Source organism: Podarcis liolepis, assembly GCF_965112155.1.
Source record: "Podarcis liolepis genome assembly, chromosome: 12".
Taxonomy (NCBI): domain Eukaryota; kingdom Metazoa; phylum Chordata; class Lepidosauria; order Squamata; family Lacertidae; genus Podarcis; species Podarcis liolepis.
The window spans coordinates 59,881,248-59,897,155 of NC_139563.1; the positions used below are offsets into that span (position 1 = coordinate 59,881,248).

Sequence of the window (15,908 nt, forward strand, 5' to 3'; positions counted from 1 at the left end):
AGTTTCAATGCATACCAAAACCTCAGAATTAATTAGTTTTTAGTACAGGCTGAACTTTTTATGACTAAATTCCATAGAAACATTAGCATAGCATAATCCCTTATTGACCCGAGCCCTAAAATTAAGTAACGGTTTTTATAAACCTTTTGGGAAATCATTTTTGGTATATCTGCTCACACTTTTCCTTTTCCTTTTTTAAACTGAGTAACCATGGATGGCTCCACAGAGATTCCTGTATTAGCCATTCAAATTATATTTAAAGTATGAAAAGTGCTGAGCAATTTTGCTAGATGGCAAGAGCTTAATACTTAAAGGACGTGTTTATGGAGAGCTATTTGGAACAGGCTGTCTGTGCACTGGGATCTATGGCTGTCGGGGGGGGGGGGATGCATTGTGTGCCCACTGGCCGGCTCCTGTCCCACCCACTTCTGCAAATCATTGGCTTTTGTTTCACCCAAATCACTTTTCACTCAGCAAGTCTTCAAAGACACTGCTGCCTCCAAGAGATCCTTGCAGGGGAATGCTGTGTAGTTTTTGTGTGTGTAGGAGAACAGTTATAGGGGACTTTGCTCAGTGCAGGCAAAACACTAGAGCAGTGGTTTTTGACTTTTTTGGAGTCCAAGGCTCCCTTGACCAGCCACATTCTTTCTGCAGCTCCCCTGTGGGAGTCACTTTCACTGGGGTCTCCTTGCCCTAAGTGGGATCTTCCCCATTCTGCTTCCACCCCGCCCATTTTCTGTTCTATTTTTGGCATGTATGTAAGTGGGAGCACATTTGTCAATGGGAGTCTAGGCAATACCACTGCTGGGCTGATGCTCTCCACATGGCAGCTCAGGCCTGCCTTTCCCAAAATTAGTGTGCACATGGGTGGGAGTGTGGGGAGGGCAAAACAAGATTAAGATCAGAAGCAGAAATATTTTGTTATTACAGGGAAGGAAAGTAAGAAACAGGGCACACATGCAGACCTGGTCCTTTCCTGCAACATTCTCCCTGTCCCCATAAAGCTGGGTGACTGTTAAGGAGGAGGGGGTTGCCTGGGGGGAGAGGTGGAGAAGAAGAGTGGGGAGGGGTAGAAGGAGAAAGAAACACAAAAGATACTCCTCACTTTCAAGGTTATTTTTAAATCCCTCCCTCAAGCTACTTTGCTATTTTCTTGCATTTCTCAAGCCCTCTGTGTAAAACTGTTCCTTTGTTCATTCCCTCTCCTCCCCATCCCCCACACGCGTCGGTGTCAGCGACTGAGCAAAGCTGGTTGCCGCATGGTGTGAGCAGAGTGTGCTGGGCAGGCCTCTCCAAGGCCCTACGCCAATCCCAGGCATGCAGGAGGGCAGAGCCGGCTGGCCGCCTCAGTGCCTTGTTGGCTCACTTGCCCCCCAACTCGCGGCACAGAGCCGCCTGCAGCAGAAGAGCCCACCACAGTGCTCCAACCGGCCGGCAGGCTCTTCCCCGGACTCCAACTCTCGGGCCCCGGATTCTTGGCCTGGCACCCCTAAGAGCCCAGCGCCAGGTGCCCTGCACCCCTGGTGCCTATGATTAAGACAGCCCTGGCCGCTTATTTGTTTAGAGTACTACACACAGGTCTGGCTGTTTTGATGTCGATAGCGAGTGAATTTTTCATAAAATAAGCTTTGGCAGGAGTACCTGTGTGTGATGGTAGGTTCAAGGTTACCCAGTGGGCTTCACGACTGATCTGACAAAATGAGCCTATAGGACAGAGAAGCTGCAGACTTTAGGCTAAAAGAGTGTTGGTTGTTTCAGTGTAGCAAGGGAGATGTCCTGCTCAGCTGGGAGCTGTGCATGAAGAGAGGAGGTGGATATATCTCTTGATATGCATTTGCATTCTGATGCACAGCCAAGTGGAAACCCTCCAATACTGCAAACCCAGCCACATGCCATGGGGTGGCTGGCGATGCACGACGAACTCCCATCCATCTTGAAATACAGGTGCAAATGTACGTCCCCACCTGCTATGTCTGGCCATTAGTGGCTCATAACAACATTTGTGCTTGTTGCAGCTCAGTGTCTAAGCCAGCACTCTGATGAAAGCAAAAGAGAGAGTGTCAAAAGAAAATAGTTTATTTCATAATTCATCTTAAATAACACAAGGTCAACTTGTGAGATTTTACATATGCTAAATGTTATACATTGTAGTCTTATTCATTTATGACACTATAACAGGAGGACGTTCTTTCTTGCATGGCGACCTTCACACTGATGCCCAGTTAGGGGGAACTGTCTTTGTTGAGCTGTGCTCCCACCCTGCCAGGCCTCATGGGTGGGAGGCTTTTCCTGTGGCAGCAGCAACTACAGCGTCTATGTGTGAAAGTTACCGCTTTCCCTAGGGAAAACCACTGTTTACTGCTGAATCAGAACCATCTGTAGAAAACCCAATGGATGGTTGTTCCAGTTCAGTGGTAATCAGTGGGTTTTCCTGGGGAAAGCAGTGGGATAAAAGACAGACCTCTTGGCCCCATGCCTAGGAGTCACGGGACAAATGCCCAGGGGATGAGCTGCTCCATGGAATTGAACATGGAAATGGAGGAGTGATGTCAGCATGCTATGAAAATGGAATAGGCTTTTAAATAAATACTAGAACTGTGCTCAGTGATAACATATCATGGAAATTCATGAAAAAGCTGGTGTAGAAAATAAGGCTCGGTGAACAATTTTACAAAGGGATTAATGCCATCTATTCCGAACAAAGAGCCAAAATAATTATCAATGGAAACATCACAGAAGAATGTTTAATAAGTAAAGGTACCTGGCAAGGATGTCCATTGTCTCCATTGATCTTCATTTTAGTGTTGGAAGTTCTGAATAATCTAATACGAGAAGATCAAGGCATCAAAGGAATAACACTAGGAGACAAGGCATACAAGGCATACAAACTTAAAGCATTCGCTGATGACCTACTCAGCATGACCGAAAATCCAAAAGAAAGCTTGATAAGAGCATTCAAGTAAATTAAAATTTTTGGAGAAGCAGCAGGCTTTAAACTGAATCCCTCTAAGACGAAATTGTTGGTCAAAAATGTAACAGTGCAAGAAATGAAAGATTTGGAAAAAACATCTGGCCTAGAGATTAGTAATAAAGTAAAATACCTAGGCATTTGGATTACCACCCAAAATATAAATTTGTTTCAAGATAACTATACGAAAGTCTGGAATGAAACAAAAAGAAACATCGAGATATGGAACAGGGTAAACCTCATTTTTAGGAAAAATTCCCCTCATCAAAATGACCATGCTTCCTAAATTACTTTTTCTGTTTCAAACAATCCCGATAAGAGGTGGGACAGGCTGCCTCAAAACCTGGCAAAAAGACACCTCGAAATTGATATGGCGGGGGGGGGGGGGGGAGACCTAGAATTAAACATCAAATCCTAATTGACATTAAAGAAAGAGGAGGCTTTTCCCAACCTGACCTAAAATGAGGTCGCCTGCCTCACCTGGCTAAAAGAGTGGTGCACGTTTCAGGACCCAGACTTGTTAGATTTAGAGGGGTATGACAACAGTGGCACATGTGGCATGTGTACCTGTGGTACAGGAAAGTTAAAATTCACAAGAACTTTTTGAATCACATTGTCAGAAAATCCCTATACACAGTCTGGGAGAAATATAAAGATCGTTTAGAGCCCAAAACACCTTGGTAGATATCACCAATTGAAGCAGCTGCGGTAAAGAGGAAAAATACGGGTGGACATTGGCCAGTATATAAAACTTTATTAAGGGAAGAAATCAATGATCTAAAGCTGAAAAGCTTTGAAGATATAAGAGAGCAAATAGCAGACTGGTTTCATTGTTATCAATTGTTTGAAACATTTAAAACAGATAAAAAAAGCAGGTTTGCACCAGAAATATCCAGATTGTAAGCGGATTTGGTTAATTCAAAAATAAAAACTCTTTTAAAGGTGTACCACCTCCTCCTTGACTGGGAAGTCAAGGAGGAGGAGGTGAGAGCTGTCATGATTAAATGGGTCCAGGATTTTGGGTATAATATAGAAATGAAAGAGTGGGGAAATTTATGGAAAGTTAATTGGAAATTCACAGCGTGTTATAAAGGTAGAGGTAAAGGGACCCCTGACCATTAGGTCCAGTCATGGCCGACTCTGGGGTTGCGGCGCTCATCTCGCTTTATTGGCCAAGGCCAGCGTGTTATACTTTGAGGGAAAACGTCGTAAAAATGCAATATTGTTGGTACTTGATGCCATAGAAGCTTTCCAAAATGTAAAAAAAAAAGTATCTAATACTTGTTGGAGATGCGGTGTAGAAACTGGCACTATGTTCCACATGTGGTGGCTATGTTAAAAAAAATTAAGATCTTCTGGGACATCATTTATGTAGAACTTAAAAAAATGTTTAGGGTTTCATTTTTTAAAAAACCAGAAGCTTTTCAACTCAGAATAACAGGGCCAGACATTCCTAGGAATGTAAAAGAAGTTTTTTTAATACGCTACAGTTGCAGTGAGAATCTTAATAGTGACTAATTGGAAAAGGGATAAAATCCCTTCCAGGTCAGAATGGTTACAAAAACTAGCCAAATATGGAGAGTTAGCCCAATTGTCCCAAAAAATGAAAGATAAGTCAAAACAAGTATTTATTGCAAAGTGGGAGGTTTTCTTAACATATCATAAGAAGAATTGTTGCAGTATGAACTAGGTCCCTGCCTTTGAATAACTTCTGCAGTTGTACGAAATAAGAAACAAGATCATAGGAGAATAATACTTTATTATAAAATGAACAGACAGGTTTATGCAATAAGTTTGTAAATATTAAATGAAGTATGGAGAAGACGGGAAGTTAGATGTACTTGAAGAAGATCTACTGTCAGAATATATGGTTTTATTCTTTTGTTTATTTTGTATTTGGTGTAACAATTGACATAGATGTATGGTTTTTCTTTTTGATTTTTGGTGGTGTTTATAATAAAGCATAATAAAAAGAAAAAAAGAAAATGGAATAGGCTTTTAAATAAATACTAGAACTGTACTCGGTGTCGTTCTCATATCTACACTACACTTTCAAATGGCATAAATACATGATACAAAAGTAATCATTGACAAAACTATTTTCTCCATAATTTTTGCACTCTATTAACTGATCTACAGTGCTCTTTGAAAACAGAAAAAGTGCATATTTTCAGAGAAACAATATTAAAAGTATCATATATTAAGTATCAAAGTGTTGAAGAATACAGATTTATAAGTTAATAATGCAGACAAATAAAATATATAAAAAATTTAAAATAAATAATCCAGCACTGTTTATGAATCATGAAATATGATCAGGCTACAAAAGTAGTCCTGTTACTGTTATTTATACATTTGAAGGTGTGAAGGTCCAGCATCTCCACTGTCCAATCTTCTTTAAGATTACAAGATGAGACAATATTGGGGATTTCCCCTGCAACACTAGGTCACAGTCCTATATGCACTGACAGGCAGTGCATCCTGGGATCATGGGGGCTTTGCATCTGAGAAATCATGCCTAGGACTAGGCTGTGTGACCAGTCTGTGCTGAAAGAGCTGCTGCCTGAGGGTTTCCTTGACTGTGGAAAAATTGGAGTCTACTTGCATAAACTTTGTTGTATATTTGCTCTTATTCTTGTGAGTCAAAATACTGTTCACATTCAGGGTTGCCGGTCACTTCGATGGATCCAGGAATTCTGCTCCCATCTTTTGGATAGACACACCAGCATTTTGCAGGACTTCGATCAAGTGAAGTTTCACACTAGTTGGGGTAAATGAATACGTTTATTTCAAAGTAATTGAAATGGAGTAGATGCTTCATGAGATGAGGTTATTTGAGGGAGTCATTCAATTTTGAAACACATCGGAGGGATGCTGGCTACTCAATGTGGGTAGAAATAAAATTACAGTGGTGCCTCGCAAGACGAAAAGAATCCGTTCTGTGATTCTCTTCGTCTAGCGGTTTTTTTGTCTTGCGAAGCAAGCCCATTGACGGATTAGCGGATTAGCGCTATTAGCGCTATTAGCGGCTTTTAGCGGCTTATCTGCTGATCGGATCATCTGATAAGCGGCTTAGCGGCTTAGAAAAAGGGGGGGGGAGGAAAAAAACCCAGCAGGAACTCGCAAGACATTGTCGTCTTGCGAAGCAAGCCCATAGGAAATTCGTTTTGCGAAGCACCTCCAAAACGGAAAACCCTTTCATCTAGCGGGTTTTCCGTCTTGCGAGGCATTCGTCTTGCGGGGCACCACTGTAGTAATTCAAGCTAACAGCAATTGTCACTCAGCCATATGTTCGCATTGCTCAATCAATTATATATGCATAATGTTGGATATGGAGTGTCTCTATTGAGGCAATATTACTAAAATGTGTGGAGACTGGGGACCTACACTTCAGATTGTTCAGACAATGTAATGGAATGATTTGCTGTTGTGGGAGCAAGGCCTCCCACTCTCTGCACCCAGTATCCATGCCTACGGAAGAACGTTTGTACATGGACTGATGTTTGAGTATCCTCCAAATGTGCAGAAGGCATGAACTGCACAGCATACGTCTGTAAGTCCCATACATATCTTTCACATGGATATCAATGTTGTCATGGAGTGGGATCTTCACACTTGTACTCAAAATGAGGAGTCTGCATAGAGCTAATTCCAAAGCACTTTCTCCCCCCTTCCTTTTTTATTCTAAGCCTGTACAACTGAAAACCATTTTCTACCATAGGAAGTTGCTGTGCAACTATCTTGTTGCAGACAGAGGCCTTCTTCCAAAGAAAGCATTCATTTCAGCAACATGGGAATAATTGTCTCTAGCTATTGACTCCAGGGATGTGGAAGAAATTTGTTTCATGTTTGGCTGCAAATGTACCTAATTTGCACTTCTCAAAACAACATATGAACAGAAACATAGCTATCCTTCAAAACTGGCCTTTCTCCATATTTTGTGATGCTGTTCTCCAACCGCAACATGGTAACAAAAATGTGTGCATGAGATAAAAGTGTGCATGAAAATATCAACATGTATGCCTCAGGAGATAGACACAATAAAATATTGCTGGATTCTCATGAGGACCCTAAAATTATTTAATAAACCACAAACTGATGCAAACTGAATTAAAGAAAGAAAAAAATGTGTATCTGAGAGAAACCAGCAGTTATCCATCCCTACCCCCAAAACAAGATTACCTGCTTGCTGTGGTAAAATCCATTCCGATTACAGTTGGGCAAATAGAATCTGTATATCTCTCCTCCGATTCTTTGTTGATCTTTGGTTAACTTCTCCAGCGCCTTGTAGAGTTCTTTTTTACATGGTGCCTGAAAGAATATTGTAAATATTGAAGTGTTAAATAATAACATATAAGAACTGATATATAAACAACTTTTTATAATGAAATCTGGAGCAAACTACTTATTAAGGCATTTTGAAGTCTGTAGTCCTTGAACCCAAAGGGCCTGACTCGTGGCTGGATAGCACAAAATCACAGAGTTAGACGGGATCCTGAGTCTAGTCCAACCCCTGCAATGCAGGAATAGGCAGCTGTCCCAGGCGGGGATTGAACCCGAAACCTTGGCATTCTATAACCAGACGATGTTTATATGACTCTTGCTATCTAACAACACAAGTTGTTGTTTCAGACAAATAAGAGAATCTACTGCATCCAAGGGTCATTGTCAAAGGTATTCATAATACTCATGCTCTTAAGTCTGTGACAGCTCAGCCAGCATGAGACTTTTAATCAAGGGCCAAGGGTTTGAGCCCTCCATTGGTGAAAGATGCCTACGTTCCAGGGGGTTGGCCTAAATGAGCCTCATGGTCTCTTCCAGCTCTATGATTCTATGACAAACCACATGGATTGAGCTCCATCACGCCATGCTGTTCTGGTTAAGCAGCTCACTTTCTGTCCTTTGGTGCTCTCAAGTGGCACTTCTTTGCAGGTACAGGACACTCAGCAAACCCTCCCATCCTAATTCATAACATCGCTGCTATGACTGCTTCTCTGCTTATTACTTTATTTATTAGTAAATAAATAGTAAATATAGTTCCTTGCAGTTTTCAGAGTTTTGATTACATTCCTTTCACAACAGCTTTGTAAGAGTATTATAATCCTACAACAAGTAACTTTGTAATTAAGATACCAAATGCAAATGTTTATTGGCATTACAGTGCTATGTGAGTATATTGTTATATGTGAGCATTGAACATAGGATAAATATGGAACATGGTGAAAGATCAGCTGCCTGGGCCTAGTGTCTGGGAGTATTTTCCAGCTGTAAACTGCTGAAATCCAGTATCCTAACTTCAGAGTAAAAGGGACATGGGTGGCGCTGTGGGTAAAACCTCAGCGCCTAGGGCTTGCAGATCACATGGTCGGCGGTTCGAATCCCCGCGGCGGGCTGAGCTCCCGTCTTTCGGTCCCAGCTCCTGCCCACCTAGCAGTTCGAAAGCACCCCTAAAGTGCAAGTAGATAAATAGGTACCGCTTTCTAGTGGGAAGGTAAATGGCGTTTCCGTGTGCTGCGCTGGTGCCGGCTCGCCAGAGCAGCTTCGTCACGCTGGCCACATGACCCGGAAGTGTCTCCGGACAGTGCTGGCCCCTGGCCTCTTAAGTGAGATAGGCGCACAACCCTAGAGTCGGACACGACTGGCTCGTACGGGCAGGGGTACCTTTACCTTTTTTAACTTCAGAGTAGGCTAGAACCTACATTTCTTGTCCTTGTTTTCCTCTGTGGGGTGTAATATACATGATGGCTCTGATGCTTCTAATGACTTGGATGAAGGTATTGGGGAGATGCTCATCTAATTTGCAGAAGACACCAAATGGAAGGGGTTGCATGTAACTGGGAACTGCTAAATATGTGATATGAAATCCAGATTGGAGGGTGTCGAAGACGTCTTTTAGCAATGTAAATACACCAGGGAACAAGAAGAAAAAATTCCTATTTTATTTTGTGTGTTTTTATTGTTCTTAAGTTTTTATGTTGTGTCAAATGTAATGTTTTCTTTTGTGTTTTTGTCTCTGTGTTATAAGAGAAAACCAATATTTATTTATTTTTTGAAAAAAACAAAACAAATGGGAGGGATTGCTAATGCCACAAAATACAGAATCGGGATACAAGATTACCTTAACAGATTTGAGAAAGGGGCAAAAACTAACAGAATAAAATTCAATAGGGACAAGTGTCAGGTTCTGCACTTAGGCAGGAAGAACCAGATGCACAAATATAGGATGGGGGATACCTGGTTTACTAGCAGTACATGTGAAAAGGATCTAGCTTAACATGAGTCCACAGTGTGATGCAGCAGCTTAAAAAGCTAATGCTATTCTGGGCTGCATCAACAGAAGTATAGTGTCCCAATCAAGGGAAGCCATAGTACAGTAGTACCTCGGATTACATACGCTTCAGGTTACAGACTCCACTAACCCAGAAATAGTGCTTCAGGTTAAGAACTTTGCTTCAGGATGAGAACAGAAATCGTGCTCCAGCGGCATGGCAGCAGCGGGAGGCCCCATTAGCTAAAGTGGTGCTTCAGGTTAAGAACAGTTTCAGGTTAAGAACGGACCTCCGGAACAAATTAAGTACTTAACCTGAGGTACCACTGTATCACTCTATTCTGCCTTGGTCAGACCACATAAGTACTGTGTCCAGTTCTGTGCACCACAATTTAAGAAGGAAATTGACAAGCTGGAATGTGTGCAGAAGAGGGAACCAAGATGATCAAGGGTTTGTAATCCAAGCCTTATGAGGAATGGAGGAGAGAGCTGTGTATGTTTAGCCTGGAAATGAGGAAACTGAGAAGAGACATGATTTGTTGTTGTTGTTTAGTCGTTTAGTCGTGTCTGACTTTTCGTGACCCCCTGGACCAGAGCACGCCAGGCCCTCCTGTCTTCCACTGCCTCCCGCAGTTTGGTCAAACTCATGTTAGCAGCTTCGAGAACACTGTCCAACCATCTTGTCCTCTGTCGTCCCCTTCTCCTTGTGCCCTCCATCCTTCCCAACCTCGGGGTCTTTTCCAGGGAGTCTTCCCTTCTCATGAGGTGGCCAAAGTATTGGAGTCTCAGCTTCAGGATCTGTCCTTCCAGTGAGCACTCAGGGCTGATTTCCTTAAGAATGGATAGGTTTGATCTTCTTGCAGTCCATGGGACTCTCAAGAGTCTCCTCCAGCACCATAATTCAAAAGCATCAATTCTTCGGCAATCAGCCTTCTTTATGGTCCAGCCCTCACTTCCATACATCACTACTTTTATGGTCCAGCTCTCACTTCCATTATTACTACTGGGAAAACCATAGCTTTAACTATACGGACCTTTGTTGGCAAGGTGATGTCTCTACTTTTTAAGATGCTATCTAGGTTTGTCATTGCTTTTCTCCCAAGAAGCAGGCGTCTTTTAATTTCGTGACTGCTGTCACCATCTGCAGTGATCATGGAGCCCAAGAAAGTAAAATCTCTCACTGCCTCCATTTCTTCCCCGATAGCCATCTTCAAATATCTCAAGGGCTGTCACATGGAAGAGGGAGCAAGCAGGACCCGAACCCATGGCTTCATTACAGGAAAGGAGATTCTGACCAAACATCTGGAAGAACTTTCAGCAGTGCAACAGATTCACACCTTCCCTGCAGATAGGAGTTGCCGCTACCACCCCAGTTGCCCCCTGAGTTGCCCCTCCATCACTGCCACTGCCTATTTCCTCTCCGGCCTCCTTGTGATCCCCTGCTGCTTCCGCATGCTGTGGTCTCCCCAGGCTGCCTCTCGTCGCCTCAGGTGGTTGGGGGGGGGAGGGAAGAGGAGTTTTCTGATTTGCCCTAAGTGGCAAAATGTCTTGAACTGGCCCTACCCTAGAGACGTATCCCAACACTATTTTTCCAACTAGTTCGTGTGTGGCATTTTAGCCTCGTGGCTATGAAATGGCAACTTGCCTAAATCCATGTGGCGAGTTTGGTGAGTGGGTGGGAATATGAACTGGAGTTCCCCATGGCCAAGCCCAGAACACTTGCTATTTATACCACATTAGAATCATATAATTTGTCATGGCTTAAGGAATTAATTTCATGGCATTCTAAATTATGTTTCCACTGATGGCCTGCTTTGCTTCAATCTAGCATGCAGATACAACAGAAAATGGATGTTAGAGAACTCACTTGTTTCTTTAACTTCTTAAGTTCATTCAGTCTCCTGGCTTTCATACTTTCGTGGGCAGCGACCGAATTCCAAGGGACAGGCTTATCTTGGCCAGCAGCAAACGTCAGCTGGGTGTTGTCCTGCTGATCAGCTGTCATGTCACGGTCTTCATGGGGCATGTCTTCTGCTTCCAGGGACTCTAGCAGGGGAGAAGCACAAATGGAAACATGACTCCACACAAGCTCCGCGGCTTGAATGGCAGCTCTAGAAGAGCAGAGCTACGACATCCAGGCTGGAACCTCCATCCCTCAAGGAAAAACAGACATTTATATGGAGTCTTCTGTGTGTGCCATGGTTTTTATGAAAACTTGAAAACACTGTATTGTCTATAATAATTCAACTTCCCGAGAATCTTGGATCTCTTAAATAAAGTAAAAGAAAATATCTAGCCCATATAGCTGTGAAATCAGTGTAGGGCAGTGCCTAGGGAGAGTGCAGGTGAGTTGCTATGATTTTCAAAGGCCAGAAGACGCAGCTTTCCAATAGTAACCCATGTAACACCTTTTCCTTTTTCGTGACTAACAGAAGCTGTATAAATTATGGGATTTTTTAAAAATAGTGGTAGAATCATGCAAAACAAGAATAATGCCAATTAAGATGAATCTCATCTCAGAATGAATCTATCTGGCAGTGTTGAGAGACCCAAGTTCAAATCTCTGCTCCACAAATGAAGCTCCCTGGACAACTTTGAACCCGTCTCTCTTTCTCAGCCCATGATTCCTCACAAGGCTGTAAGGATAAAAAGGAGCAAGGGGTGAGAACTGTTTGTGTCATCTGCATTTCTTAGAGGAAGGAGAAATAAAACCATCACAAGTACGCGTAAAAGTAATTTTTGTTTATTTCCGGATTCAGCTTTTCTTATCACAAATGTGAGTTAGACAGATACAGAATTTTGATGATTCTAGTGCAGAGTATAAAGATCCAGAAGCCAGCAGTGGTTATAAGAGCCAGTGTGGTGTAGTGGTTAAGAGCAATAGACTGGTAATCTGGGGAACCGGGTTCGCTTCCCTGCTCCTCCACATGCAGCTGCTGGGTGACCTTGGGCCAGTCACACTTTTCTGAAGTCTCTCAGCCTCACTCCCCTCACAGAGTGTTTGTTGTGGGGGAGGAAGGGAAAGGAGAATGTTAGCCGCTTGGAGACTCCTTACGGTAGCGATAAAACGGGATATCAAATCCAAACTCTTATTCTTATAAGAAACATTTTTCAAAACCCTACAGTGTGACTTATTACAGGAAGTCTAGCAATTAATTCAGAAATTCAAACATATGCAAGAGCTAAGAGAGGGCATCCTGAAATGAAAGATAATTTCTACTGCTGTAAACAACAGCCCTTTGCTTCTTTCTGTTAATGGTGTGACATTGTTCCTAGGTGTCCAGAGGAGACAGCAAGCATTCAGCTCGTCATAGAATCATAGAATCATAGAGTTGGAATAGACCACAAGGGCCATCGAGTCCAACCCCCTGCCAAGCAGGAAACACCATCAGAGCACTCCTGACATATGGTTGTCAAGCCTCTGCTTAAAGACCTACAAAAAAGGAGACTCCACCACTCTCCTTGGCAGCAAATTCCACTGTCAAACAGCTCTTACTGTCAGGAAGTTCTTCCTAATATTTAGGTGGAATCTTCTTTCTTGTAGTTTGGATCCATTGCTCCGTGTCCGCTTCTCTGGAGCAGCAGAAAACAACCTTTCTCCCTCCTCTATGTGACATCCTTTTATATATTTGAACATGGCTATCATATCACCCCTTAACCTCCTCTTCTCCATTTTGGTCAGAAAGACAAAATGCAGGACTACCAATATTGCATTTAGAGCAAGCTCTAGTGTAGCTTTAATGTGTGTTGAAGCATGAAAACAGGATGTCTTTGAACACTGCTCCTAGAACAATTACTTCCATCATGCTGGAGTGTTACTATTAAAGACCATGAGCAAATGAACCATTATGGCTTTTGGTAACAATGTACATTGAAAAAATATTGCCTGACTATGGCAAATACACGTTTGCAAACATTTGCATCATGCAAGTTGCTTCCTTTTGAAAAAGGGAACCCCAGGTTTGCCCATGTGCAATGTGGGAAGAGCACTTGAAGCAATTTTCAAATAAAAAGTACTAATTGAATGTGCAAAAAAGTTTTTAGGTGAGCAAAAAGGAGGCAACAGAAGGGGTAACAAATAGAAGCCTTGTGGGGGTGGGGTGTAGAGAGATTTATAAATAAGGGACTGTGGCAGTGAAATCTAAGTTTTTGATGGAAACCTCTTGGATCTAACTATGTGGCCGGGGGGTGGGGGGGAGGCAGCAGGCAAAAGTCTTTTTTCATTACACTTCAAATCATAGCACTTTGGCTAGTGTCAAAGTGTCAGTTTCCATTTAAGCAATCCTTATGTCCAAATTGAGCCATGGGAATTACCAGTACTAGGGACTCTTGAACTACAAGCAAAATGGGGGGCAGGAGAGACTTGCCCTATAACAATGTTCAGGAATTCACAAGTATTTTGTAACTCCTTGGCTGAATCCTAATGGAAAGCAAAATTCTATCCATTCATGATCAAGCCACAGTTCTACAAAGTTTCCTATGGTTTGCTTAATGTAATTTTCAACAGCTGAAATATTGGCACCACAGAAGTTAAACTGGGCACAGGAGAGTTTAAAAGCAGATGGGAGTCTGTGGTTGCTCCCAGGTGATCACAACATGCTTTGCTCCTAGCTGTAGTGACAGGTCTAGCCCTGTAAAAGATGATAAATATTTTCACTGACATCTGAAACGGTATTCCAGAGCTGATTAATTTAAAGCATATCCCAGTGATGGGGACTGTGGTGCAGAGATTCTATTTTCAACAGCATTTATTGAATCGATTTTCAATAGCATCCTTCCTCTCCTTCCTTGAAGGTTTTTAAGCAGATGTCGGGTGGTCATCTGTCCTGGATGCTTGAGCTGAGATCCCTGCATTGCAGGGGGCTGGACTAGATGGCCCTTGGGTCCCTTCCAACTCTAAGATTCTATGATTCTATGATTTCTATTAAAACTACCTGTAACCCCTATGTCTTTAACAACATGCTGAGAAGTAGAAATTAAATGGTGTGGATGTGAATGAGAGAGAATTATTGCTTGTCAGGTGTCTGCAAAAACACAGGAGCAGAAATAGGCACAGGAGCAGGACAGAAAAGAGGCAACAAATATTTTCCTTCCTTCCTTTTCTTCCACAACACACACACATTAACATCATCAACATGGCTGCCACAGGTGAAGGGGGGGTCCAGGCCCCTTGGGGGGTTTCTTCCTCTGACTGAGAGTTTAGCAACATACCCCTGGCTTTGCACTCAGACCCCAACTTTCTCCATAAGTAAAACGTCCCTTAGTGAAGGTGTGCCTTCAGGAGTCACACTCTGGATCTGACTCCTATGGGACAGATCTCCAAGGTCTCAGGCAGAGCTCAGCTCCACCTTTGCTCAGGATCAAACCTGGAATGTTCAGTGGACGAAGCCTTTGCCCTGGCACTGGGCCCAGCCTGGGCTTCTACAGCTCAGCTTTCTGACACGCAGGAACATTTCCCACATTTTTTTGGCCACTAGCTGCTTGCTGTGGAGAAGATCTAATGCCAAAGCCACATACTCTTGGCATTCTGCCACAGCCAGTGTGGTGTAATGGTTAGAGTGTCAGGCTAGGACCTGGGAGAGCAGAGTTCAAATCCCCACTCAGCCATGAAGCTCCCTGGTTGACCTTGGACCAATCACTGCCTAACCTGCCTCACAAAGCTGTTGTGAGAATGAAATGGGGAGGAGGAGAACCATGAGCTCCTTGGAAGAATAAGGCAGCATATAAATGTAATAAAATAAGTAAGTTAACCATGCGCTAATTGCTAGACATGCAAAGCAGTATGCAAAACAGGAAGGCACATTATTTACCTGCAGCCTCTGCCGTGTCAGAGGCGGGAAGGCAGGTGCCCTGCCCATGGAGGAGGGCGTGCAGGGGCCGGGGTTCCTCTGGGGGCACAGAGCACCTGAGCCCCCGGCCACAGCGGGCTGCGTATACTCCACAGGGCTCCCCCAGCTGGAGGGCACAGGTATGGCAGCAGCCACAGCCTGGCGGATGAGCAGTTTCAGGGCAGCTGGCAGGCACCGGCGGGCACAGCACAAGCTCCTCTTCAGTGCATGGGGCACAGTGCATGGGTTGGAGAGCAGCCCCGAGGATGAGGCCAGGGCAGAGGAGCAGGAGCAGCAGCTCACCGCGGAGGCCTGTGGAACACATGGCGAAGGACACCAGTCAGCAAAGCAGCTGAGTCTGGAGAGGAGCACCCGTTCGCTTCCTCACGTTCAGCTAGCCCTGTGTTCCAACCACAGGGCATTTATACAGTTCCTTGTCAGTCTGTTAATCTTTAACCCCAAGTTAACTATTGTCTGAGCAGGAGGGACAGAAAAGCATCATTTCATTGGTAGTTTGTGCCCCTCCCACTCTATTTTTTTAAATGATGAAATAATGCATCACTATTCTACTCATTCTTAGCCTTTCCAGGACAGTTCTAAATATGTCTACAGAAAATGAACTCTCCCCCCCCCTCTTTATCAGAAGTCCTGCTACTTTGGACAATTCAATTACTGGTATTTAAATTATTGTTGAGAAAGACGGAGGAGAAACGAACGCCTTGAAACCTCAGTAGCTGACTTCATACTTCCACAGCAACAGATTCAAAGGCCTCTTGTTTAATTTTTGTCATGTGGCTGGAGGTTATTAGGACAATGACATACCCAGAGAGGCCCCCAGAGGGTA

At 43.4% G+C, this 15,908-nt stretch overlaps 1 protein-coding gene across 1 annotated transcript; it reads right to left on the minus strand.

Annotated features, from left to right (window-relative positions):
• Positions 1 to 4,709: 4,709 nt before the first annotated feature.
• On the minus strand, positions 4,710 to 15,466 carry IGFBP1 (insulin like growth factor binding protein 1). Its single transcript, XM_083468885.1, has 4 exons — positions 15,047 to 15,466; positions 11,104 to 11,282; positions 7,151 to 7,279; positions 4,710 to 5,729 (listed from the first exon to the last, which is right to left on the minus strand). Exons 1-4 carry the CDS (start codon positions 15,387 to 15,389, stop codon positions 5,598 to 5,600), a joined length of 783 nt encoding a protein of 260 aa, XP_083325011.1. The 5' UTR covers positions 15,390 to 15,466; the 3' UTR covers positions 4,710 to 5,597.
• Between the last annotated feature and the right edge of the window lie 442 nt (positions 15,467 to 15,908).